This window comes from Polypterus senegalus, chromosome 11, assembly GCF_016835505.1.
Source record: "Polypterus senegalus isolate Bchr_013 chromosome 11, ASM1683550v1, whole genome shotgun sequence".
Lineage (NCBI taxonomy): Eukaryota > Metazoa > Chordata > Cladistia > Polypteriformes > Polypteridae > Polypterus > Polypterus senegalus.
In genome coordinates this window covers 68,471,928-68,498,964 of record NC_053164.1, presented here as the reverse complement: position 1 = coordinate 68,498,964, position 27,037 = coordinate 68,471,928, and the positions used below count along the sequence as shown (strand labels likewise).

The window sequence follows — 27,037 nt, the reverse complement described above, 5'->3', positions numbered from 1 at the left end:
TATATTATTATTATCCAATTTTTAAACCCACCATATGAAACTATAACCCAACCGGAATGGGAACGTTCCTCACACACCTTCACCTATGCAGAGAAAGTTTTTAGGTACTTGTGTACTAAACGGATGGCACGGATGGCAGTTTATACCCAATCTAGTGTTGGGTTCCATGGGGGAGGCGCCCCCATTGCTTAATTTTTGGGGTTTAAATTATTAGACTGACCTACCCCAACCACAAATACTAACCTTAAAGTTAGTGGGGATGGAGCATAGTTGCCTATAAGTCCCTAATGTTAATGTCCCCTTTGGGTGCCTAATGTTAAAAACGAAAATCCAATTTGTGCCACGATAATAGGGTACTAGCCATCCATGCCATTTAGTACACAAGTACCTTTTTTCACTTAACATCTGTGCTTTTGGCCTCCTGCAAGAACTTTGAATAAATGAAGAATAAACACAGGAAAAAAAGAGAACATGCAAACTCTGCATAGACTGTGACAGAGCTGGGGAAACAACAGTGCTAAACACACTGCCACTAGTCAACTCATTTGCCAACTCCATTATATGTTGTGTTCAGTCAGATAACAAGAGGATTGTTGAAAGACGATTTGCTCCATGCCATTCTGTAGATTTGTAATTAGATTTGGGGAGGAATCTGAAAGAGCCATTACTGTGCATTTGCAATTTCTTTGTTCAGTAGCTCTACTGTTTCTATAGTTATATACTTGGAACTATTGAAAGATGAACATCCTTCCAAATTTCAGATAGTTTCCAGAGAGTATGATTATGAGAAGATGTAGTATGCAAAGTGTGACCAAGCAGCTGAAAATCAAATCCAGATCCATGGAGCACAGAAGAGGTTTAATAAAGTATCTATCTATCTATACAGACCTCTGGACTATTACACTATGCTGCTCATGCAGTGCAAACAAACACATTACACTGAATGAATCTGAAGTCTGTCCCTCCTCCTCCAGATATTGTTCTAGGCCAACAAACAGTCTCCCTGGAATCTGGACGTCCCCTGCACTTCTGAAATTGACATACAATGAGAAAGGGATTTCCCCAGACAGCGAAATAAGCTATGTGACAAACTGTGCTAACATTCTATAGGAATCTGTGTTCCATTCTTAGAACAGAGTTACTGGTGTCAGGCTTCATCTGTATTCTCTCATGGCTGCAGGAATCACCTGGTGACATGACACAAAGGCAGGAAATCACTTCCTGTACACCAGGCTATTTGTATCCACATCCTGTTTGCAAGCGACGCATATCATTTGTCTAGTCCTCTCGCCCACAGCCCAACTCCCAAATTAACTTTTTAACTATAAATCATGTTTGAGTTTCATCTATATGGTGAACAATGGACCTCCATTAACAATCTCGCTAATCACATACATGTATTACATGTACCCAGGAGTACATCAGCAGTCATCTCTAGGGTCGGCATAACTTAGACAGGAAGTAAACCGAATTTGTATAAGCTGGAGAGCAGAAGGTGTAAGATGATAGGCAAGAGAAACCTAAGAGAACTTCTTTAAATTCCTAAAGGGCAGAAACAAGAAAACAGGAACCCACGCCAGAGTAATGGATACAGCGGAGGAAAGGTGTAGTCAGAAGTGAAACATTCACAAATATTTTCTCAAAGCTTTCCAATAACCTGTGTGTATGCTGTATGTTCGACAAAATTGCATAATAGGCTTGTAAAACACAAACACATAAACAGGCGTATTTGTCTAACAGAAAAGGTTTCCATAAAGTATTTTTGTAAGAAAAAAAAAAATCCAGCTTTTTTCATATAGTTTACAGTACTGGAGGATACATTAACTCATTCACTTCATTCCACTTGTCTTGAGGGTTGCAGTGCCAACATGCAAAGCTTGACAAACCATATCATATTTTTAAAAACTACTTCTAACTGCTCTTTGGGGAAGTTCCACAAATTCCTAGGGCAGCTGAGAGATACAATTCATAATTTATTATGCATCAGTTCTGTTCTATCCAGTGCTGGCCTGGGTCTTGCCTATTCCTAATGTGCAGGCTTCAGTAAAAACAGGTAACAAAAAAAATGGATGGGCACATAACAATATAGGCTATGTGACAACAATACAAAAAGTTAAATTTCAAAAGTGTTACTGCTTTTCAAAACTTTACTTGAACAATTATTGGCTGCAACTCCAGAAAAAAGAAAAGTACCAATTTGAAGACTTCGAGGAGAAAACAACCTTTTGAGGGTGCCTATATATTTAAAGCACAAGATTACATCTTGCCTGAAGAAGGGGCCTGAGTTGCCTCGAAAGCTTGCATATTGTAATCCTTTTAGTTAGCCATCAGGAGTGGGCACGAGGAGCAGTATAGGAACCCAATCAAGGACTTTGTTAAATGGTTCGACTCAAACCACTTACACCTGAACACCAGCAAGACCAAGGAACTGGTGGTGGATTTTAGGAGGCCCAGGCCCCTCATGGACCCTGTGATCATCAGAGGTGACTGTGTGCAGAGCGCGCAGACCTATAAATACCTGGGAGTGCAGCTGGATGACAAATTGGACTGGACTACCAATACTGATGCTCTGTATTAGAAAGGTCAGAGCCGACTATACTTTCTTAGAAGGCTGGCGTCCTTCAACATCTGCAATAAGATGCTGCAGATGTTCTACCAGACGGTTGGGGCGAGTGTCCTCTTCTATGCAGTGGTGTGCTGGGGAGGTAGCATAAAGAAGAAGGACGCCTCACACCTGGACAAACTGGTGAGGAAGGCAGGCTCTATTGTAGGAGTAAAGTTGGACAGTTTGACATCTGTAGCAGAGCGACGGCTGCTAAGTAAACTCCTGTCAATCATGGAGAATCCACTGAACAAGATCATCTACAGACAGAAGAGCAGCTTCAGCGACAGACTGCTGTCACTGTCCTGCTCCACTGACAGACTGAGGAGATCGTTCCTCCCTCACACTATGCGACTCTTCCATTCTAGCTGGAAGGGCAAACGTTAACATTATTCAAAGTTATTGTCTGTTTTTACCTGCATTTTTATTACTCTTTAATTTAATATTGTTTTTTGTATCAGTATGCTGCTGCTGGATTATGTGAATCTCCCCTTGGGATTAATAAAGAATCTATCTATCTATAAAAGGTGTCATTTTGCATGGCTTTTCTCTTCATTCATAATGGCTAACACAGTACAACACCCTAGTACTTTAAAGCATAAGAAAGCGGAGCTTTTATCCTTACTATACTTAGTCGTGCTCTTTTACTTGTATCAGAATGACCCCTTATGACCTTAAAATCTATAGACAGGTAGACCTTCTGCACAGGTGTCAGATTCGGCTCCTTGAGTTTCATTCTTTTCTCCCCTATTGTGTTCTAAGCCTGCCTGATGGTGTTCAGCATAGTGCTGAGGTGATGCATTGTCCTGCCAAGAATCTAAATATTTAATTAGCCATACCAGCCTCTTTCCTCTGGATAAACTTCTAAACTGAATTTGCTGAATGTGGCTTTTCTTGTAAGAAAGATGTTAATGTCCTAAACAGGATTAAAACCAAAAAGCAACGTGGCTAACACTCTTGCTAAAAAGAGCTTCATTACACGGAAAGCTGTAGAAACTTAATCTGATCAGGCCGAGGACAGGAAAAAAAGAAAGGAGGCGGGCATCTTTACCTTATTTAAACCTTTCTAGAATAAACCGCTAAAAGCTTTCAATCAGTAAATAGGGAACTGTTCAATGAATAATGAAATGAACAAAGACAGAGAAAGGCCATCTTCATATAAAGTAGATGGGACTTAATGTCTGATTGTGGGAATGAAAACTGACATAACGAAGAACAGGCTAAAATTTGTGGATCCAGTGCAACCTGGAAAATACATTATTTACTTGGCCATGGGCTTTGATAATAATTTCTCTTCATTTATACGGGTGCTGTGCATTTACTTCTCCTTTACTCTATATGTAGGCGTGCTTCAAAGAGAACACCAGAGTATAACCACAAGAACCTGAATTTTGCTCTCCTGCCTAAATATTCCAGTCTTGCATGGCTACATAAATTATACAAACAACTTGAATACTTGGTATAATTACAGCTCAAATCCCAGTATTACAAGTTACAAAAGATATTAAAAAATCCTTGCATATTATCTTCAGATGAACAGATGTCAAAACTCTTCCATTTTTTTATGATATCACAATTAATCATGTGACTATTTACTGAAGTCTGTGTATTAAATCAAAGACCAGTCAGTCATTATCCATTCATCCATTATCTAACCCACTATATCCTAACACAGGGTCACGGGGGTCTGCTGGAGCCAATCCCAGCCAGCACAGGGCACAAGGCAGGAACAAATCCCGGGCAGAGTGCCAGTCCACCGCAGCAGGGCAGACACAGACTATGGACAATTTAGGATCACCAATGCACCTAACCTGCATGTCTTTGAAAAATCGGAGGTAACCGGAGCACCCCAAGGAAACCCACACAGACACGGGGAGAACATCCAAACGCCACGCAGGGAGGACCCAGGAAGCGAACCCGGGTCTCCTTACTGTGAGGCAGCAGTGCTACCCAATGCGCCACTGTGCCGCCCAGTTATTAAAATATAATTTAAAAAACAAAATGCATGTAAAACCTCAACGAACAACAAATTCAGCATGCGTTTATCCCTGCAGCACTGCCAACTTGATGTAAGGCCCTCTCGTGTACACGGCGTCAACATGGATTGCCAGTTAGCCTAATTGGTTAGGAAAGCCCATTCAGAATGAGGAAAACATGTAAACTCCATGCAGAAAACAATGAGGTGTGACATCTGCACCTCGGACACTGGATTTGTGAGTAGTGAGTGCCATTCAACACCTACTTCCAAAATACCACATTTTATGTCACTTTATGAAGAGAATTAAATCCTGAGTGACCTAATGCTTTTCATTTGATAATATCGACTTGTCGTATCCATTTTAGATGTGTTTTCATATACTGTAATGCGCAAAGCACCTTTAGGAAAAACCCATGTTAGCATCTCAGTCTTTCTGCCGGTATGAAACAACCCCCACTGGACTAGTTTGGTTGAGATGCTGCATAGTAATTCTTAAAAGAAATTTGTTGATTTCAATTTTTGTTGCAATATCTGAAACAGATCACACTGTACCAAGTTTTAAAATTTCAAATTTCCCATTGAAAAGCAGTAGTGAATTTTTCCATCTTAAAAAAGAGAAATGTTTTGCGCAGCTTCAGCTAGTAAGTAGTTTACTGTTTCAATTTGACTTTAGAAGTGGTTGCTTGAACTTGTACATTTTGCATATTTCCCTCTTTTACTCATCTGACAGCTGCTCAAAAGACCAATGCAAGTGAGCCAAACGCCAGGCAGAGTGCACACAAACTGGTTAACTAACACAGTACAAAAAGTCACTTCTCTGGAAATAAATGAAAGGGGAACTATTAAATTATGGAGACGTATATAAGACTGAAGTGATTGATCATTGTTATCTGCACATTGTAATTGTAAAGAACTGATGTTATCAACCTGCAGCGAAATGGTGTTTAAACTAATTAATACCACAAGAAAGGCACAACTGCCCTAAGTGATATAAATATAGAATGGGTTTAAATAATGACAGGGGCGTCAGAAGATGGGAGGCACTGATCTTTTAGTCCCAGATATACACAGACAATCGTGTCAAGACCCTGATCTACTCACCAACCGTGTATCATTCATACCATTATTTAATAAATACAGTATGTTCCTTTCTAAGTTCTTAGTTACATAGTTTTTAATAAACGATTGTGACCCTGTGTTAGGATATAGCGGGTTGGAGAATGACTGACTGACTGTGTGTTAACTAACATTAATAGCTAGATAGGGAATTTATTTCAGTTCCTTATCTCCTTTCATAGAGTAACATTGATACTGATTTTAGGCTACTGTTGCTCCTTTCGTATTAATAAATATTTTTCTATAGCCAATTATTAGATACTACCTTATTAGGCATACTTTCAAAAATGTGAAGTTTATGAAAATTGAATAACTTAGTCACAGACCCTCCAACTAGCACACGTGTGTGTGTGTGTGTGTGTGTGTGTGTGTGTGCACCAACACATCAGTCGATGAGATTTTCACATCACATGAATTGGAATCTGTAGTGTAAGAAAGCTATTGAGCTGCCACAAACAAGCCTATCAGTGTTTAATGTCATTGTGAACGGCTGTTAAAAAGCACTTCATGCAATTTACTAACACACATTGTATTCTATTATTGCTCTTACTTTTGAAAGACTCACTGTTACACTTTTTAATAAACAAAAAATTTAGTAACTGACTCTTGGATGAAGTAAATAAATGCAAAATGCTCCAACTTTCAATCAGTTAGCTTAGTCACCAAACACAACCAAATGTTATGCTAAGCATACATTGTCTAAATTGTTTCCTTCTTGGGGAGGCACGGTGGCGCAGTGGTAGTGCCGCTGCCTCGCTGGGTTTGCTTACTGGGTCCTCCCTGCATGTTCTCCCCATGTCTGCGTGGGTTTCCTCCCACAGTCCAAAGACATGCAGGTTAGGTGCATTGGTGATCCTAAATTGTCCCTAGTGTGAGTGGGTGTGTGTGTGTGCATGCAGTGGGGTGGGGTGGCACTCTGCCCGGGTTTTGTTCCTGCCTTGCACCCTCTGTGCTGGCCGGGATTGGCTCCAGCAGACCCCCATGGATATAGCGGGTTGGACATTGACTGACTGACTGATGACGGTTTCTTTCTTTACATTAACACAGTCAACTTTATGCAACACCATGTTCTCTTCATTTTGGAGAAAGTGAAAAGTGGACAAATTATTGGGTAAAGAGTAATTTGTAATTATTGGATAAAGAATAAACTGTTATAACTAATCTATTGTAATACATTTAGCGGTAAACATCAAACATATCCTTGATTACACAAAATAGCTTAAACTATTGATGACTGCCAATGGAGTGTAACTGAACACTCTGAAGAAACCATATTTCTCTTTCCACTGGTATTTTAGAATCTGAAAAATTGAAAGTACAAGAAAATGACAAGACAGTAAACACAGAAGTATTTTCACACTACTGTAAATGATTTATCACAGGTGCACCAAACTAAATGTTTAGACAAAACAAAAAATCTATGATATTTCTTCCATCAAATTGCATTTGGGACTGAAAACAACAGTAAAAGTGCTTAAAGAGTTGTTTTGATGGTTTTATTATAGATATGAAATCATATTCAACATTAAATACCCTAAAAGCGCAATAGCTAGTACCTACAACACACATACTGTATCACTGTCCAACATTCTTCTCATAGAACTGAAAGTCCGGGTTATAATTAACAAAAAAAATTAAAAAATTAAGTATATTCATACAAATAAAAGGTTCTTTTTACTGTGCACATGAGCCCCTTCTGCTTTATTACTTCTGCTTTCCTCGCAGTTATAAACCTATTTGGAAAATCCTGCATTAAAACATCTAAATTTTGTAATCTTTGCATATTCTACCCTTTTCTCAAATCAACTTTTCCCATTTTAGTATTATGGGAAGCCAGTCTATATACAGTCAGATTTGTAGAAATATGTAGTTTGGATGTTGGTGTTTTTAATGTTGAAGGAAACTATCAAATTCCTATGTGAATACTGGACAAAAGGTAAACCATTTTACAGTAATTAGGGAGAAGGAGGACAGAGCCATGAAGCTGTGAGGCAGCAGCTCTAACAACCTCACACTCTAACGTACACTTTTCTATTATTTCTCATGCAAACATTTTGCCAGGTAAATAGGGAATAATTGCACATAAAAATGAATTCACTGGTTTTCTATGAGACATAATGTAGTAACATTTTTTCTTTTATAGCTGCTATGCAGTTGCGTTTAGCTATGTGCTTGGATCATCTTCAATTATCAAGCAGGAGTTTCTCTATCAGTTTCAGCTTCTTGGAGAGGCTGCAAGTTTTATTCAAGAATCCTTCTGATTCATTAAGGCAAAATCTTGCTGGGACCAAATTCTGTTTTGCTAAAGATATTTTTAAAGTTTTCAGTACTCTATGTAGCGCCATCTATTAAAAGACACTTATGGCCGACTTTATTTATTATCAGTTAAATTCAGCAGGTAGTAATTCACCCATAGTGTGTGCTGGCAGACAACTGCTGTTACAAGCGGTAATTTGCAATTGATATTACTAAGACACATCAGATATTGATCTTTTTATTTTTAAATGTTTAATGCAATTTCATAATTTTTGTGAATTTGAAGATTTCAAATGAAAAAATGTGAAAACAATCAGCAACTCAGGGCTATATGACTGGCAACTTTGTCTTGTGCCCAGCGCTGTCGTGACAAGCTCCAGTGACTGCTTTGAGAATGTGTGGGTGGAATGCTTAGTTAATACAGAACATTGCTTTTTGAAGTTTTCCCACATTATAGTAAAATGCTACGCCATAATGAACTAAGAGTTTGAATGCTTTGCCTCTTTAGCATTTAAGTAAAGAGATTGCTATAGTTTCCAGGAAAAATAGCCTAGGTCCAGAAGTTGGCAATTTCTGCTAGCATGTGAAAGAAGAATAAAAGTTCTAAAGAGCTATACAACAGCAGAAAAAACAGATCTGGACATTAGTCACCAAGACAGCAGGACACCAACTGTCAACTCTAAGAACAAAAGAAATAAATTCACGACAGGAATGCAACTAAATCTCATAAGCCAAGAAGATGCAGAGATAAAAGAAGAAAGGAGCTGAACACTTGCGGTGAAATTTTGTTTTAAAGCGGAACACCACTAAAGATACATTATTTTCAGTTCCTGCCCAATGAACAGTAGGAGTTTTCAAAGTGGCCTCATTAAAAAAAATCCAAGCAAATCCAGATATAGACGAGGCAGGGTTTAGACGTTTCATATGCAATAGTTCATCAGTGAAAAAGGGGGTTGGCGGGGAGCTTTAAACATTAAGGCTGATTTATAATTCTGTATCAGGCCTAAGCCGTTGAAAGTACTTTATACATCTGCATTGTGTCGTGCTGCAGACACGTGCTTGAGTGCTAGTACAATGTGCCTGTAGCACACAAGAAAAGCAAATGATGTATTAAAAGACAGGCAGGGTTTTTTTGTTCTTTATTTCGCCTTATACAATTTCTTGTATTAAGAATGTGTTAGTTTTTGCATACCCTTTGGGGTCGGAGCACAGGGTCAGCCATTGTACAGCGCCCCTGGAGCAATTGAAGGTTAGGGGCCTTGCTCAAGGGCCCAGCAGAGTAGGATCTCTTTTGGCAGTGACGGGGATTCAAACTGGCAACTTTCGGGATACCAGCACAGATCCTTAGCCTCGGAGCCACCACTCCGCCCTCTAGGATCACCGCTTCTCTTGCTACACATTTTTTTCATAAGGAAACATATTTGTCAGTCACATTTTTTCACATTTTCATCCATTTGCCGACTTCCAAACTGATGTTGGCTGATATTTTACGCTACACATAGGCTGCCATCTGATTGTCTTTATAGTATTGTGTATAATGTGTATATTTGCTTACTTTTCTCAGTTTGCTCCACTGTATGTTTACTTTAGAACAGGATTGCCAGGTTCTGGAAATATCTACAGCCCACGCGCTGACAGAGAGCCAGCTACTGTAAATTGAGGCCTCAAACTCCAGCCAGTTTCACTCCAATCACTTACTTAATGAGAAGCCAATTCTTGCTGGTAATGAAACTCGTTATTTAATTCCACAGCTTGTTGCTGCTCTCATTCTGCCACAGCAGACGTTTCCAAAACTGTTGATTTTCTGCTTCGTCAAAATGTTTTGGTGACTTGAGAGATCAACCTTACTGAGACCTTCACCTTTTCTTTATTTTCAGATATTGTGTGATGGACACAGGTGAGCTGGTCATGTGGTGGCTTGTTTCTTGTCTACTAATTAAGGAAAAAGTAACAACTAAGGGGCCCAAGTCAAGTTAATTAAAACTAAGACAAAAGAAGTTAATTAGCAGCAGAAACTGGTCACTAATTAAGAAGATGGTTAGAATGAAAACCTGCAGTCACTGCGGCCCTCCAGGACTGGAGTTCGACATCTCAGATCTAAACCCTCCAAAACTCTGTAACGGTTTAAGATTACACAGATCAAAGCATTACCTTCAAATCTGCCATTTTTATAGGATGTGCTACAAGGTGGAATTATATTTATACCCAGAATTCCAATTATTTACTCATTTTAAATAAATAAAAAAGTTTCAAAAAACCCAAGGCCAGTCACTAGGCAAAGCAGGAACTGATCTGTGGCAGGAGTATTTCACTCATGGCCAAATGTATTTATGATATTCCAGAGAAAAGAGCTGCAATAAACTATTAATACTAGTGCCTGGCAAACAGCAGATATCGTTTACAGAGAAATGATCAGTTACTTATGTAATTCTTATGATACATCTGATGGTACTATAACTGAGGCCCATTGTCTCAGCAACTTTACACAGCTAGTCTGTCATATAATTTGAACACCTGTATACAGTGTAATGCATTGTATTATACAAATTACAAGTGACACTTGTTTTCTGCTATGCTGTCCTGGGTTGCAGCGGGACAACTCCACTGTATTAGTTTAATTAATTAAAATTTAATTAATTACATTTTCTGAGAAGGAGATTGACCAGTAGCAAACATGCACTACTAGGTAGATTGATTGATTGATTAGATAAATCTTTTATTTGTCCCAATGGGATATTTAACTTTTACAGAATCTCAAGAGACAGTACAACTTTGTATTATCATCATCATATACTAACTTTTTTTTAACTTGTATAACCTACTACTTGTTGTTTTCTTGTCTTTGTGCTGAAAAAAATCAAAGTTAAATCAATAGAAGTGTTCCCAGATATATACTGAACCCTGGAGATTTTAGAGGAAAACTGAAGGTGTCTAAATGTGAATTCAGTAATCTGAAGCACCATTTTGGATCATTGCTGTAAATTATTAATTATTTTATGCCTTCAAAGCTACTTAAAATGATTAAGGTTAATGTGCTTTTCAACTTCAAAGATATACACTGTATGAATGACAGAGGGTGCAATCAATTTCTTGCCTTTCCACTCACCATAAAGAAAAACATCTGGACATCTCATTACACAAGTATTTTCAAATGAAAAAATGACATTGAAATTTTTGACAGTTAAAAATACCCCAATTCATCTAAGTTCACATTAATCTAATCACATCTATAGACAGACTGATACCTTGATGGAAGTACTGTTATACATAATGTTGCATATAACAATATTTTATGTGTTGCGCAAAACAACATTTTATGAAACATGCAGTTTATTAAGTTATGAAAAGAATCTTTGTTTATTCTTCCTTGTCTTTCATCCCCATTCTGCAGATGATTATAGAGCAGTACATAAATAACAAAATAAGGAAGTATAAAAGTATGGTCCTCCAGGAACAGATACTAATATTCTTCCAAACACCATCTGGCAAGACATGAAGAGTTGTGTTTGAATTTTTTTTCCAGCAGGCCAAAAGATACAAGGCACACTGCCAGACAACGGAAATGATTATTCAGATAAAAGATCAGTCTCGGGAACAGAAATAAGGACACTGGCCTCCAGTAAGCATAATATTTTGTAGGCTACCTATGCAAATCTTTTAGAGGACGACAAATGACCTAGAAACAAGGCTGAACTCGGCAATGCTCTGCCAAGGTATTGAAAACAAACTGCATTTTAGGACAAGAAAAAATGTTTTAGTATTATTAATAACTGACAAATAACGTCATCCTGGAAAAGTTAGAAAAAAAGAAAAGCACATATAAGCAAAATAGATTCTTATGAGCACATGTGAGCAGCCCATAAAAATGAGGACTTTATGAGGGCTTTCAATATGACAGACTAGCTGTGTTAGCCAGGAAATCTCCTAAGACAATGGGCCTCAGCTATAGTGCCATTAATGACTCGAATGTATCAGAAATACTATGTATTTAATTGTAATATAACCGAGTACTTTTTTGAATTCAATATTTGTTATTTACCAATGGCTAATATTAGTTCCCTGAATATCAATTATATATAAAAAAATTCAAATAAACTGCTTTCAAACAAGATTTTAGTTGAAATCAATATGGGCTTAAACGGAATTATTTTATCTTTTTTTCTGGAAAAATGCTGATTGAATTAAGTATTTAGGAGGCTTTAATATATTTTGATAAAATGTAACTAGAAAATTAAACATTCTATCCAACTTTCGAAAACCACGGATCTGTTTCAGGGTTACATGGAGCTGGTACCAATCCAGGCAACATTGGGCGTGCATGACACAAGTATAATTCTGGAAAGGGTGCCAAGTTAAATTCAAGATGTCATTAAAATTAGGTGAATTATCAGGTGCGCTAGTGTTGGTACACAAGTACAGTTGAACATGAACAAAATCAGGGTTTGGGCAGATATATGGTAAATTAAATTCATCAGAACTAAAAGACACTAAAAATGGAGGTTACATTAAAGAGATTCTGCTAAACCTAAAGTGCTGGCTGCAAAAGCTTTAGCTCCTATCCTGATATCCTCTATTATGCTGCATTTGGCACAATAACCGGTTTCTGGTCTTTAAACAATGTAATCCACTTTACTCACAAAGGCAAGTATATGTGTGTCTGTCCAGTTTCTATTTCTCTGTTATATGCCATTTAGTATGGGATTTGTAAAAGCAGTGCTCGGGTTTGTGATGTACCATCTGTTGGAAAGAAAAATGCCAATGCACTTTATTGCTACATGCATTGCAAAATACATTGCAAAAGATGGAGCTCTGCAAACATTAACACTGAATATGCAGAAGTCAATGTTAATTACTAAGATTTCAACCTGACTTAGGATAGCACAGCTAGTATTTGATAAACATACAACATCATTTCTAAATTTCTGCTTTATGTATTGGATTAATAACATTATCCAACACCTTTATTGTATCCTTTAGTTGCTCACTCAAAAAGCTGATCCAAGCTAAATGACAACTACACTCAGCTGACTAAGAACAGCCAGAGTTGATTGCAGCTAGCCTTGTTAAATCTAAACCTCACCATATATTGTACTGACACTTACCTTGAGACTGGAATAGTCACAATAAGATTCATAGCATAAAACAATGCCCTGATCAAAAGAAACTTCAGAAGAAATGAGGAAATCTACCAATTAGCAAAGGGTTACAAAGTCAATTATTATGCTTTGGGACTCTAATACACCACAGCAAGAGCCATTATCTTGAAATGTTGAACATCTGGAGCAGTGATGAATCTTCCCAGGAAAGGCCGGCCCACCAAAATGACCTCAAGGTCACAATGATGACTCATTTAAGAAGTCACAGAGGACCCCAGAACTTCCAAAGAGCTGTGGTCCCCTATAGCCTCAGCTAAGGTCAGTTCAGGACTTCATGATAAGAAATATTAAACATCATCCATGGGAGAGTAGCATTGTGGAACCTTGTATTTACAAAGAAACACTTTGGTGATCTCCAAGCCTTATGGAACAATATCCTAAGGAGAGGAGAGACACAGGTCCCACCATCTGGCATAAAGTGAATATGGTGTCCAACAGCAAGAACATCATACCTACAATAAAACACAGGGTTGGTAGTGTGATGGTGTGGGGATGACTTTCTGAATATTGTTAAGTAGAATGCTGAGTTATCTGTCTGTGACCTGAATGTAAAGTGTATTTGGGTTATGCAGCAGCACAATGACCAAAGAACACAAAAGCAAGTCTACAACTTAATGACACAAATAAAACAAAAGTTTCTGAGTGGCCTAGTCAAACTCTAACTTGAATCGAAAAACCCAACAGTGATGCTATAGCAGAACCTTAAACAAGTACTTCATTGTTGGCAAACCTACTGAATTAAAGCAGTTCTGCAAAATATTAAAAGAGAGAGTGGACTAAAACTCCTCAACAGTGCTGTGGAAGACAGTTATCAAATTATAGGAAGTGATTATTGCTGGTAAAGATGCTGTGACCGACTACTGAAGCTAAGGGAAAATTACTTTTTCACATGGGTGATATAGGTTTTGGATAACTTTGTTCATTGAATAAATTAATGATTTGCTGAAGTAATGAAACATGCAAATACACAGGATATTATGCTATTTCACAGCATTGTACTTCTTGAACCAACTCTAACAAAAGGAAGCCTCTAGTTCAGTGTGAGACAAACCATCAGTCTCACACCGAGTTAGTTTATTTAGACTATAAGGGAATGAACTCACTTATGTATGCAGACTCCACCACAGCACACATTACGATTAATAGGGATATTTATATATTATAAATAATCAGGAAGATACATAGATATAAATTCATTATTCATTTTCTCCCTTTATTTCAGTAGCTGCAATTTTCTTCTCACATACCATCTTTTGACTTTTAGTCCAGTAGAAGTGGCGATCTTAAACCACATATTATGGACTCTAGCTGCTGATACCCAGTTTGGACTAAGTTGCTATATGCATAGAGATATAATATGTATTTTAAAACATGATTTTTCTACTAGAGTGACAGAATGATCAGATAATTTAAAAAAAAGTTTATTTTCCCAGTTTGGATTACAGTGCTGAACACCAGATTAATACTCTTAATCTTTTGTAACTGAAAAAAAAAAAATTAATGAGGAAACCACTGACTCGTTAACAGGAAATAATGCAGTCTAACGTCACAGAGAATTTATGGTGGTTGCTTGGTAGCAACCCGGGTTATTAATGTGTGAACAATTAAAGAACAGACAATTGCATTGTTAGCTTACTTGAACAGCAGAGTTAATAATTCTCTATGATGTTTTATTCTTTTTTCAGTGCAGTTTGGGCTGTGAGGTGTTGGTATCCTGGTACCTGACACAATCAATGCAGGGGTAAATTATCCTGAATGAAACTTTGCAGTTTTAAATTAAACTAATATTTTCACTCATTTTAAAAAGCAATTGCACAAACAGTAAATAATTCATTAATATTTTGGCATACTAAAGTTTTAAAATAAACAATTGACCTACACTTTGATTAATTAAGTAGAGCGATCACACCTGTCCTATTAATTTACAAATAAAGAGCGTAAATCGGTATTCTGTAGTGAGATTCATGAACCACTCATTTATTGATTTTATCCATTACTAGGATATGAGAAGCAAGGGCCTGTCTTAGTAGCATCAGGTACAAGGAAAGAGCCATTGCTGAACTGAGTGTCAGTGTATCACAGAAAACGTATCATGAAAACTAGACCTTAGCACCGCACCGATGCCTTTGATATGTGGGAAGAATCAGCGATACCTGACGACATCACAGGAGATCAGGCGAAGTCTACCCAGTCAGTGAGGGGGGCTGAGGATTGAATTAAGGATCCTGCAGCTATGAAGCAGCAGCACTAATTACTGTGCCTGCAAATCACATGCTTGTGAACCATTTATAAACCAATACGATCATACAGCCCTGCTGGAAAATATCTCAAATATAATTTGGATTGGTAGTAACTACAAAATAAAAGAAAAATTACAAAAAATGGGGAAGAAGCCTAACAAAACCAAACCACCTCAAAACAGATTCAAAGCACCACTCGTAATAAACTGCAGCATGAAACTGCACACCCCACCTCCATTATTAATCAGAACTAGAAGTAAGCACTCCAGAAACATATGTCAGCTTTCTTAAACACATTTTCTTGAAGTTGTTCTCACACAACCCCTGTAAAATTACATGTCTTAAAATGTAATTGTTCAATAATAATTTTTCTAAAGTTCAGAACCTACATGCATGGAAAAATTAATAGGAATAAATGCATTTTTTGGTTTATTCCTCTTTTGTATTCACATACAGAACTGTGACAGATAAATAATTCAAATTTCCAATGACCAATGACTTTTACCAACTGTTATTAAATGAAAACTGGTAATATAGATGTTGGTTATCATGATGAATCAATAATTCTTCAAAATCCCCAAATAGCACATGATGTAACAACTACATTTTCAAAAGGTGACTTTACCCAAAGATATTTCTTGCTGTATTATACCTAAATGTGTTAAAGGTTAGAGTGCTAGTTAAAATCACTATTATTAAAACAAAGGTTTTCAGATTTTACTTAATTTTACTTTACAAGTAAAATAAAAGACCACTGCTAGCAAAAAAGGCACTTTTTATTACAGCCTATCTGACCAAAACTAAGGCCCCATCTTAATTTGGCAAGGGGTCACTCACACTTTCCTGTGAGCCTCTGCTCCTTTTTCCTTCACCTCTCCCAACACAAGATATCTATTCCTGGTAAAGCCCCACCATTTTTACCTGAGATGTGCCCTGGCTGTTCGATGACTCGTGTTGCCGTTTCTCCAGACTTAACAGGATATCAGGATCCCGTGGCCGAAAGCTGCTTAAGGTTACATTGGATTCGTCTTCTCCCGGAAGGTCACTGGCCCGCATCCCGCCACGGGGGTGCATAGTCCGATTCAAAATGAAGTAGTAGTAGTGGCAGTGAGCAAGAAAAAGAATTGATTTTTCCAAAAAGCTGCGTGTAGCCTGCTAAAGTCACATTCTCCCAGGGATATGTCAACTGCTAACCAAATCTCTCAGGCAGACGTTAAACGTGGAAGAGAATAAATATGAACAGTCAGCCAGAATTTCCAGTCTGGGACGCTACAGTGTTTCAAATCTTATCCACGCCCCTCCCTGTCTTCTGTCAGATGCACCCTTTATGTTTTTTAAGCTTTTCTTTTTTTTCTTTCTAAATTCTTAAGTCCATACCAAGTAGCACATCTCCATTCCCATTCCTGTCACACGGGCTGCCCAGTGCCATTCCATATTAAACTTGTTCTCCAAGCATTTTCTTCTTCAAGAAGAATGTAGAATTGCCAGCATACAGAAGTGGGTGTGTCGCCGTCCCTTTATGCCCAGGGTGCGGTCAGTAGTTTATTCAAATGACAATTTAAAAATGGTAGGCATTGTTCAGCAAGACCAACCTAAAGAAAAGCAATTTTGAACATTTTTCTCTTTTTAGAGCAGAGGTTTTCTTTCACATCACTTCCTGAGGAAAATCAGAAACAAAAACAAAAGAATTACAATGTGAAGATCATTTCAAAATTTCCAGCAACATTTATATACTTTAAATACCAATGTGTAATATGATCATACAAGTGTGAACCCGTGGCTGAAGGAATAACAAGTGCCTTAGACAGAGATGGTTTCTGGTCCAAGCAAATCAGACTGACAGAATTTGCATGGCAGCTTGGGTTTCCTGCTGCCTCCCTCATCACTTAGGCCCTCTCGCTGGAGAAATGTAAATATTAAGCAAATATCTTTGGCTAAAAAGGACAGGATTCAGTGAAGGGAATGAACACAATAAAACAGAGGACTGGAAGCTAAAAGTATTAGAAATTATCTACATTTGATAAAGATTCTTTTTTTTTTTTTTTGGAAAGAAACACATAGAATCATTTGCAGCAAGACCACTGTGCCATAGAAATTGAGAATGCATTTCTGTGGAAAGCTGCCTTTCAAAGACCGTTGAAGTTAAGACTTGACTGACGGACTTCATCCCAGAACAACACAGAAAGTTTAAAAAAAAAAAAAAAGCTGGAGGTCAGTACAGCAAAATAATGGATAGCATCAGCAATGAGAGTACAGGAAAGAAAGCCAATATGGCTGGCTACCAGTCCATAGTTCCTGCTCAGGTGGATAACTCTTAGAAATAACATCAGGTAACCAAGATAGGGGATGAGGGGTTAATCTCACTTGACAGGGCTGCTCCAGATATTGTGCTCATTTTCAGACAGACCACCACACACATATGGACAGATCATTGCGTCAAGTTTCTCCTTGAGATGAATGTTCAGCTTGTTCTTTAATATACATTCACATTCATGTGGTTGTTTAGGTGGAGTTAAGTGCTAACCAGTGTTGCTCTTCTTACTATAAACTCTTAAAAATAAAAGGTGCCAAACGGTTGTTCAATATAATGCTATAGGGGAACCATTTTTGATTCCCAAAAACATCCCTATGAAGGTTCCAGAAAGAACAGTTATTTAGATCCATGATAACACATTTGTGAAATACTGGTGGGTTCTTGATTTTAAAATGACTCTTACTGCATATAAGAACACAGGCTAAGCTCAGTTTTACTTAACTTGTTTGTACTTTACATTAAAGATTTCTGCTTTCTCCACATATTGGGAATATTTTCAAGGGGTAAAGAACCCATTTCATATCCACAGAACCATGCAAGGAATTAAAATAGTTCTTTGTCAAGCAATGGTTCTACAAGGAATCACACGCCCCAGAAAAGAGCTATTAAGATGCAAGTATTAATAAGAATATAGGGATGGGGCACCCCACCCAGCTCAGGCAACGCCCTGCAGCTCTAGAAGGTGCCCCGTAATAGTCTCCATCAATCGGATGATACATTTTCTAGTCCAACGACATAAAAGCTGCTGTTGCACTTGTCGTGCTAATCTGTCCCGATTTTTTGAAAGTGTCCTCGATGTGAAACTCGCACTAATACTAATCCCTGCAACTAGAACCAAATAGATAAAGACTGAAACGAAGCTCACTCCGGAAGACTGCACTGCGGCCGGAGAACCCGTCTTGGCTCGATAACTTACGTGCGATCCGGCGATCGCGGTTAGCCGCACAGAACACCGCTTCTCACATCTGTCAACTGTCCCATTCTTTCTCAATCAGCCCTAATGAGTACAGTACCGACTGACCTCAGGGCGGGAGCTGAACCTGCAGGTGAGTCGTGGAGGCGGGCACGAGAGCGCGGCGGCCAATCGGCGCAGTCTAGGCGCAGGTGAGTCGGACACGAGCTGCTCCCCGGTGACTGCTCCGTCACTGACAGGCGGGCTCCGGATGTCGGCGACGCTGGGTACCTTAAGCTGGGTGTACAATACCGACTTTAGAGGGGAGCCGCTATTCTCCAGAAGATAAAGTGGAGGAGGAGTTAGGGTGGCACGACATGACACGTCCTGCTCAGGCCAGTACAAAGCGCTTCTTCAGGCTTCTAACACCGTTGTATTTCCTAGAAAGCGATCGTATCTGCCTCTCCACCTCGACAGGGTGCGTTGCTATTTCTCCCCTTCTGATGAATCTCCGTTGTCAGCACCTCCACGCACCGTCAGTCTGCAGCACCGCGGCGCAGACTGGCAGGCAACTATACTTACTCTGGTGAAGAGATGCAGAGGTCTGCGGACTGCGCGGTGGTCGTCAATTGTAGCGGCGTGAGAGTGAGTGAGTTAGTGTGGGAAATGCGCTCTGGATCGGGATTCAGTGCGATGGATTTGGAGTTCAGGAAAAGCTGATGGAGAACGAGATTACCTGTTAAGCCGCACGATGAGCAGCAGCCAGTAAAACGCGGCCTGGAGCTTCACATAGTGGGTACCTGCTATTGAACAATTGGCAAAATATTAAAAGATTTATATTTTCAAAATGTTCCAAAGTTTAAATATTTAAATTACAAAACTAGATATACTGTATGTTTCTGTGCCCTTTTTCTCAATTGTGATAGAACTTGCTTGAAGAAACGGTTTACGTGATCAGACACTTTAAAACAATTTTAGTTTCATGTAAGCCATAAAACTGAGATGACTCTCTTTGTATTCCGACCACAGCCGTGACTGCGTATGTTGTGAACATCTACGTGGCAATGAGTTTAGAGACTTCAGCGTTCAATGATAAAAAAAAAAAGATATACATAAGCAGTATAATGTAATTTGGTGCAGGAAATCGTTACTTTCTCACTCGGCTTTTTCAAAAAAAAAAAGGAAGTGCTTCAAATGTGTACAGTTTCACAAACTGAAGCTGCGGTTGCTGAGCTAAACTCGAACAGCCATCAGTCCCTTTACTCACCTCCGCGATCTCCTACCATACAGCCCTGACCCCACAATGAGCTGCACTGGCGCTGCTCTCGTATATTAACGTGTATGCAGGGCCTGACGTCACCTTCCGCGAGAGTGGGATTACAAGTATTGCTTCCGATGAGGTGAAACCTGATGATGACATACCACTTGATACATTAAATAGTTTAATTGGAGAATTATTTAAAACTGTATTTTTTGGGAATGGAAAGTACAATAAACTTCTAATCTGGACTATGTCTGTCCGTGTCTACACTGAACGAACCAATGATGAAAAACGCTACATACACACAAATCGCTTGAACATAATAAACCAAACAGGCTGAGGAGCCAAGTCATTGTCAGTAATCATGTTAAAAAAAGATAATATTTTAATTTGTGTACAGTCTGTGGTTCTAAGATGTGTGCTTGAAAAGTAAGGGAGACTGCTTGATATGTAAAAGAGAATTTCAATGTCATTTTAAAATGGCAGTAAACTTTCAGGACAGAATAGTATAATGTATGTTTCAAAGGTGGACACCAAAATACACATGTGATGCCCCAGACCTAGCCGAAATGTACAGTGGTCTGTTCCACTCCTGAATTTACTGGGCACCACTGTGCCAGCAACGTTATAGCAGGAAAGCGTAAGCCCTCAAACACAATGACAAGATTTCCTGTCAGGAACTAAGGAAGAGGACTCCTGAGATTCAAAAAAGGTGTGCTGGTTGACAGAGAAACAGGAGAGGAGGAGACACAATATTGTGATAGCATTTATGACTATATTTTCTTTGTTTTGTTCAGAATGGAAAAGCAACTACAAAAGTAAACATGATAACATTTAATGAAACTACAGGAACTAGTAGTTAGTTAGTAGTAGTGTATCCTGGATAACGGACCGTCGGTTGGGCAGAACACAGTTTGTGAGGCTCAAGGACTGTGTCTCTGAAATGGATGTGAGCGACTCTGGAGCACCACATGAACAGCCCTGTCTCCTTTTCTCTTTACTCTGTAAGCCTTAGATTATAAATACTACACTAATTCATGTCACTTGCAGACATTTTCTGATGATTCTGCACTTATGGGGTGTATCGATTTTGATTCTTGGTGCAAAAATAATTGTCTGCAACTTAGCATCAGTAGAAACAGGGAAATGGTTATTGACTTTCGCCACATCAAAGAGCCTCTATGTCCGGTCACTATTCAAGGAGTGGATGTTAACGGTGGTGTGTTGCTACAAGAGCAGATTTTCTTTCTTAGGAGACTGTGTTCCTTTAATTTGGGTAGTGACATCCTTCACAAGTTTTACAACTCTGTGATGGCCAGTGGGAATTTCTGTGCTGTAATGTGCTGGGTGGGTAACAACACTTCAAGAGAGCTTCACCAAATCAGTAAGCTTAATTAAATTAATTAAAAAGGCAGGTTCAGTCAACAAATTATTCAGCAAAGGTGTGTCAGGAAATGCTGCTGGGGCTCCTTTATACCCTCAGCAATATGCGTGCATTATGCCTCACTGTGACTGGGACAGCCAAGTCAGAAGTTCTCTTTCTTTTTAGTTTTTCTTGTGTGCATTAGAGAAGGGGGTTTGTTGTTTGTCGTAACTTAATAATATTTATCCACTCATTAATATTCTTTCACATTTGAATACATCCCTCCTTTGTCTAATCCACTTACTTCAATTACATGTTCACAGGATTCTATTTATGAATCTGAATTTTAATATAGATAAGTGAAAAGTGTCACTGTTTTTTAATATGAGCGGTTAGCAGAACATGTTGTAGAGCATGAATGGTGTATTAGTTAACGCTTCTGCCTCACAGCTCCAGACCACTGAGTCAGTGTCCTGCCCTGTAGGGATTTGCATGGATTATTCTCCAAGTCCAGGAAGTTACTTCAGTTTCCCAATCCTACAGAGATGCAGAACAGATTTAATGGTGACTCTAAACTGGTCAGACATGAACAAGGGTGTCTTTGTATGTGATGGACTGGCACTACGTCCTGGGCTGGATCTTACTTTGTGCTGCTGGGATAGGTTCTATCATACCCATCTCAGAAATTCAGAATCAGAATATCTTTATTGTCTTTGTAACAAATACAACAAAATTAGGTGCAGTCCCTGCGGTGTCAAGATATAAATAAATAAAATTACAAAAAAATAAGAAGAAATGAGGTAGAACATTGCACTGCTGCATTGGAGGTGGCATTCAATGCCCTAAAAGCAACAGGGTAGAAACTGTTATTCAGTCTGTTCGTCTTTGTTTTGATGCTCCTATATCTTTTGCCTGATGGCAACAGTTGGAACATGTCATGAGCGGGGTGTGAGGAGTCTTTTAAGATGTTTTCCGCTTTCCCGAGGCAGCGAGAGCTGTGCAGTTCATCCAGAGAGAGTGAAGAACAGTCAATGATCTGCTGGGCAGTCTTTACGATCCGCTGAAGTGTTTTCCTCTGTGCTGTTGTGCAGCTGGAAAACCACACGCAAAGGGAGTAGCACAGGATACTCTCAATAGAGCAGCGATAGAAGGACACCAGCAGTTTTTGGCGGATGTTATTTTTCCTGAGGACTCGCAGGAAATAAAATCTCTGCTGTGCCTTCTTCGCTAGCTCAGCTGTGTTCACAACCTAGGACAGGTCTTCCATGATGTGGACTCCCAGGAAGCGGAAGTCCACAACGAGCTCCTTCATCTTAATTGTGTTCAGGAGCAGGTTGTTGTCAGTGCACCATGCTGTCAGCCGCTCCACTTCGTCCCTGTAGGTGGACTCGTCCTCCCCAGAGATGAGCCTCACCACAATGGTGTCGTCTGCAAATCTGACGATGGTGTTGCTGTGGCGGGTAGGGGCGCAGTCATGTGTGTACAACGTGAAGAGCAGGGGGCTCAGCACACAGCCCTGAGGAGAGCCGGTGCTGATGCTGATGGCCGAGGAGATGTGAGGGCCTACCCTAACCCTTTGTGTGCAGTCTGTCAGAAAGTCTTTAATCCATATACAGGTGGAATACGGGAATCCCAGGACTAGCAGCTTGCACACCAATCTGGGAGGATTGTGTTAAAAGCAGAACTAAAATCAATAAAGAGGAGATGTGCATAGCTCCCTGGTGCCCCAGATGGGACAGGGTAGCATGGAGAGAAGCAGCAATAGGGTCCTCAGTAGACCTGTTAGCCCTGTAAGCAAATTGGTGTGCATCAAAGGTGGGAGGCATGAAGGACATGATGTGACCCTGGACCAGTCTCTCAAAACACTTCATCAACACCGGGGTGAGCGCTACTGGCCGATAGTCATTCAGGCAGGTTATGGGTGATTTTTTTGGTAAAGGGAGTAAGATGGAGGATTTCAGAACAGGGAGGAATTGAAATAATAGCTTAAAATGGGTGATTAGATCTTTGTACATTTATAAAGTTATTATCTATAAAAATTGTTTAAAAAGTTAACAACTACACTCATGTAAATAAAGTAAGAACATCTCATTAAATGATTTTTTCCTTTTTAACATATACGGTCAAAATTTGATCTTTATATTTTGTAGTCCTTTGTACAATTTAGATAAATATGAATGCAGAATTTGCATGTGGAAAACGTAAGTACAACTCTACAATTATTACTACATCAAATACCTAAAATTACAACCAGGGGCACTGGATCAGTTGCAGATAATCTACACATCTTTAGAGAGGATCTTAGAGGAGTCTGCCTTATTTAAACTACAGACATTAAGCTTGGTTTGCTCTTTGTTGTTGAAGTATGTGTTATCTGGGCCACCATTAAGGTATAATTAGGCATTTAGCTATGGTGCAGATCATAAGGAGGGAAAAACTCAGCCGCTACCAAACAGTTGGCTGGAACAATAATATACTTGGCCTAGGGCGCAAAATAACCTAGCACTAGAACTGTGTGTTATGACCATGTCTAGATCATAAGAACTCTCTGTGGCCTTCAGAAAGAAGGTTATAGATACATGTGACCTTAGAAAGTCTGGAAATCAACCATTCCACTGCCGGGAAGATCATTTACAAGTGGAGAAGTTTTCAAACATCTGTCAAGGTGTTCAGGCCAGGCCACCCAAGCAAGTTGAACCCAAGAGCAGAAAGCAAGATACTGAAAGAACTCTAGAAGAACACAAGTTTTATCACAGGACCTACTGGTAGCTCTTACCACTTTTGTTGTCAAAGTACATGCCTTTACCATTAGAAAGAGTCTGCATAAATTTGATCTACACGGGAGGCGTGCCAGGGGGAAACCTTTACTGTCCAGAAAGAACATCAGGGCAAGACTAAGGTGTTCTCATTAACACCAAGGCAAAGACAAAGATTTCCAGAAAAATGTGTTCTGGACAGATGTGGCACAGATACAAGTTATTATGTCCATAGTACCAGAAGGCATGTTTGGCAAGAACCAAAGACAGCATTTTATTAGAAGGACCTGACAACAACTGCTAAGCATGATGGTGGAAATGTGATTGTTTGGGGCTACTTTGCTGCATCAGGGTCTAAGCAGCTCATCATCACAGAATCCACTATAAATTCTCCATTGTGGAAGACGGTGCTTGAGGATAATGTGGGACCATCTGTGAGAAGATTGAAATGCAAATAAAAGTGGACCACACAATGTTACGATGATTCCAAACATACCAGTAAATTTACCAAGGAATGGCTAAAAAGGAAGAAATGGAAGATTCTGGAATGGTAATGTTAAAGCCTGGATATGAATCTGATCAAGATTCATTGGTGGAAATTTGAAATGGACTCTTTCCATGCAAGATACCCCTCAAAAACTGGAAAGCTGAAAGAATTCTGTATGGAGGAGTGGGAAAATGTTTCTCTCTGTTGATGTCAGAGACTGATAGACAGTTAAAGGAAATGCCTACATGAAATTGTTTCTGCCAAAGGGAGTAATACCAGCTATCAGAGCCAAGGGAGTATATAGTTTTTCCATAGAGGGAAATTGCATGTCTGATTATTTTTTGTTGAATAAATTATTGTAAAGTCAGATTTTATTTTTTTCCCCAATTACATCATCTTTATCTAATGATGCTGTTTAAATGAATATCAAATTTTGGTATGTCCACATATGTTAAAAAGGAAAAAACATTCCATAAGGTGTACTTACTTTTCCACATGATGTAAGTCTCCCTTTACTACTTGCTTTTTATCTTTTTGTTTTACCAAACCTGCAATTTTTACCTAGTTAAGGAATTAATTGTTAGGTCTGTGAAATAAGTATTTATCTTGAGACTGACCATAAACATTTTTTTGGCCAGAAGATCAACTGAGTTCTGCAGCTTGTCACATTGTATTTGCAGGTATAGTAAAAACAGCAGTATCCTAAATAAGGCAAATATTGCAAAGTAAGGACATACTTACTCATTTTTAATAAAGGTAGCACATTATACAATATCTGAATGCACCAGCGGTTTTCCTTGGAATATTCTGGTTTCCCTTCACTCCCAAGACATTCATACTGGTTAACTGGCTATTCTAAATTGGTGCATTGAGCTTAGGCAAATGTGTAAGTGTGCCCATGCAGTAGTCTGTGGAATTTGTGATCCACACAATGAAAACATTATGGGATAACCCCTATCTCATACGTACATGAAAATAACTCATACATATGGAATACTTTCATGTACATATGAGATGTTTTCATGTATGTACGAGATACTTTTACGTATGTACAAGTTAGATTACAAAAGGATGCTTCTGGTATACTGTACGTACGTGAAATTGTCTTTTGCCTATTAATATCCTATGCATATGTGAAAACATCTCGTACGTACATAAAAGTGTCCCAGACATATGAGATATTTTCACATACATACAGGATAAGGGTTATCCCATAATTTTTTCATTGTGTGGTTCAATGCTTCCGCAGTAGTCCAATGGAACTGCATTCAAGGTTGATTCATGCCCAAAGACTGAAAAGATGGGTACTAGCTCTCATGACCCTTAACATGATACATGGGTTAGAAATATGATTTGATGGAGTAATGATGGGTGCAATCCACAGCTCTGAATAGCACTAAAAGCCTTGAACACTTAATCCTGCATATTTCAATATAAAGCAGTTTAACATTTTCAAAACTGTTTAAAGGAATTTACCATCATGGGTGGCTGAAGCAGGGAATAACCCTGGAAAGAGCACCACTCTATCACATACTTTGTTGTATTAAATCTAAAAAAAATAAAATAATTACTCATACAGTGGTGCTTGAAAGTTTGTGAACCCCTTTAGAATGTTCTATATTTCTGCATAAATATGACCTAAAACATCATCAGATTTTCACTCAAGTCCTAAAAGTCGATAAAAAGAAACCAGATAAACAATTGAGACAAAAATATTATACTTGGTCATTTATTTATTGAGGAAAATGATCGAATACGTATTACATATCACAAACTTTCAAGCACTACTGTAGTTGACTTTGTATCAGCACAAGGAGTTTTATGAATTATTTCATTCATTTTGTTAATTGAGCCCACATTTTCAGTTTAGAGTCACTAGGATCTGTAATCTATCATGAAAACATCAGAAACAACACAGGGAATGATTTCCTACTCCTTCACAGATTGTCTAACTCAACACTTCAACTTCAACTTAGAATTTCACTTAACGTAACTTTATTGTTTTTGAGATATAGTAAGAAAAACAATGTACCTGTGCAAAACTCTATATGTACACGGCAACGACATGCTGATATTTTAGAAGTGTTTATTAAGAGTTTATTTCCTTTTTGTTTATGTTGTGAAATGTATGTGTAGGATGTTATGACATATTTGTGTGAAAACTCCAATGTGGGTGCCAACAGAAAATAATGAACCCATCAAGGTTAAATTAAAGAATTTTTACTCATGATGACCCATAGTGAATGTACAATTTTTATCTGTATCGATATTTGTCTGAAAATCCTCAAGAATCACAGCCAGGAACTTTCAGACACCTGGAGCTGTCAACGCTGTGTTTTGATGGGATCTGTTGTAGTTCAGAGGCGTAGCCTTTGTTGTAACCTGACTCGAACAAAGAGGCTCTCAAGGTGTAATTCACAAACTACACCAATAGATTCTGTGTTTATTTTAAGAGTGTTTTGCTGCAGCCTGTAGAAACAAGCAATTCACAAAAGTTGTTATTATCAACAATATGCATTTAAAGTGCAGGCATACCAAGCGCCTGTTGCTGGCACACTTTTATCTTCATGTTTTGTTCAGTTTACAGGCCAGTGTCCTTAAATACAGGATACAAGC

At 38.7% G+C, this 27,037-nt stretch overlaps 1 protein-coding gene across 6 annotated transcripts in view; it reads right to left on the bottom strand.

Annotated features, from left to right (window-relative positions):
• The window catches only part of rgl2 (ral guanine nucleotide dissociation stimulator-like 2), an 84,187-nt gene extending 64,347 nt beyond the window's left edge, over positions 1 to 19,840 (bottom strand). Inside the window, exons 1-2 of one of the 6 annotated variants that reach the window (XM_039768931.1) lie at positions 19,822 to 19,840; positions 16,270 to 17,005 (exon numbers count right to left, since the gene is read on the bottom strand). In XM_039768931.1, coding sequence (XP_039624865.1) covers positions 16,270 to 16,422 — 153 coding nt within the window. In that variant the 5' untranslated portion in view covers positions 16,423 to 17,005; positions 19,822 to 19,840. Of the gene's footprint in view, positions 1 to 16,269; positions 17,006 to 18,578; positions 18,598 to 18,683; positions 19,099 to 19,136; positions 19,237 to 19,821 lie in introns of those variants that run through there. The other 5 variants (XM_039768933.1, XM_039768929.1, XM_039768934.1 and 2 more) reach the window with 5 other exon arrangements.
• Between the last annotated feature and the right edge of the window lie 7,197 nt (positions 19,841 to 27,037).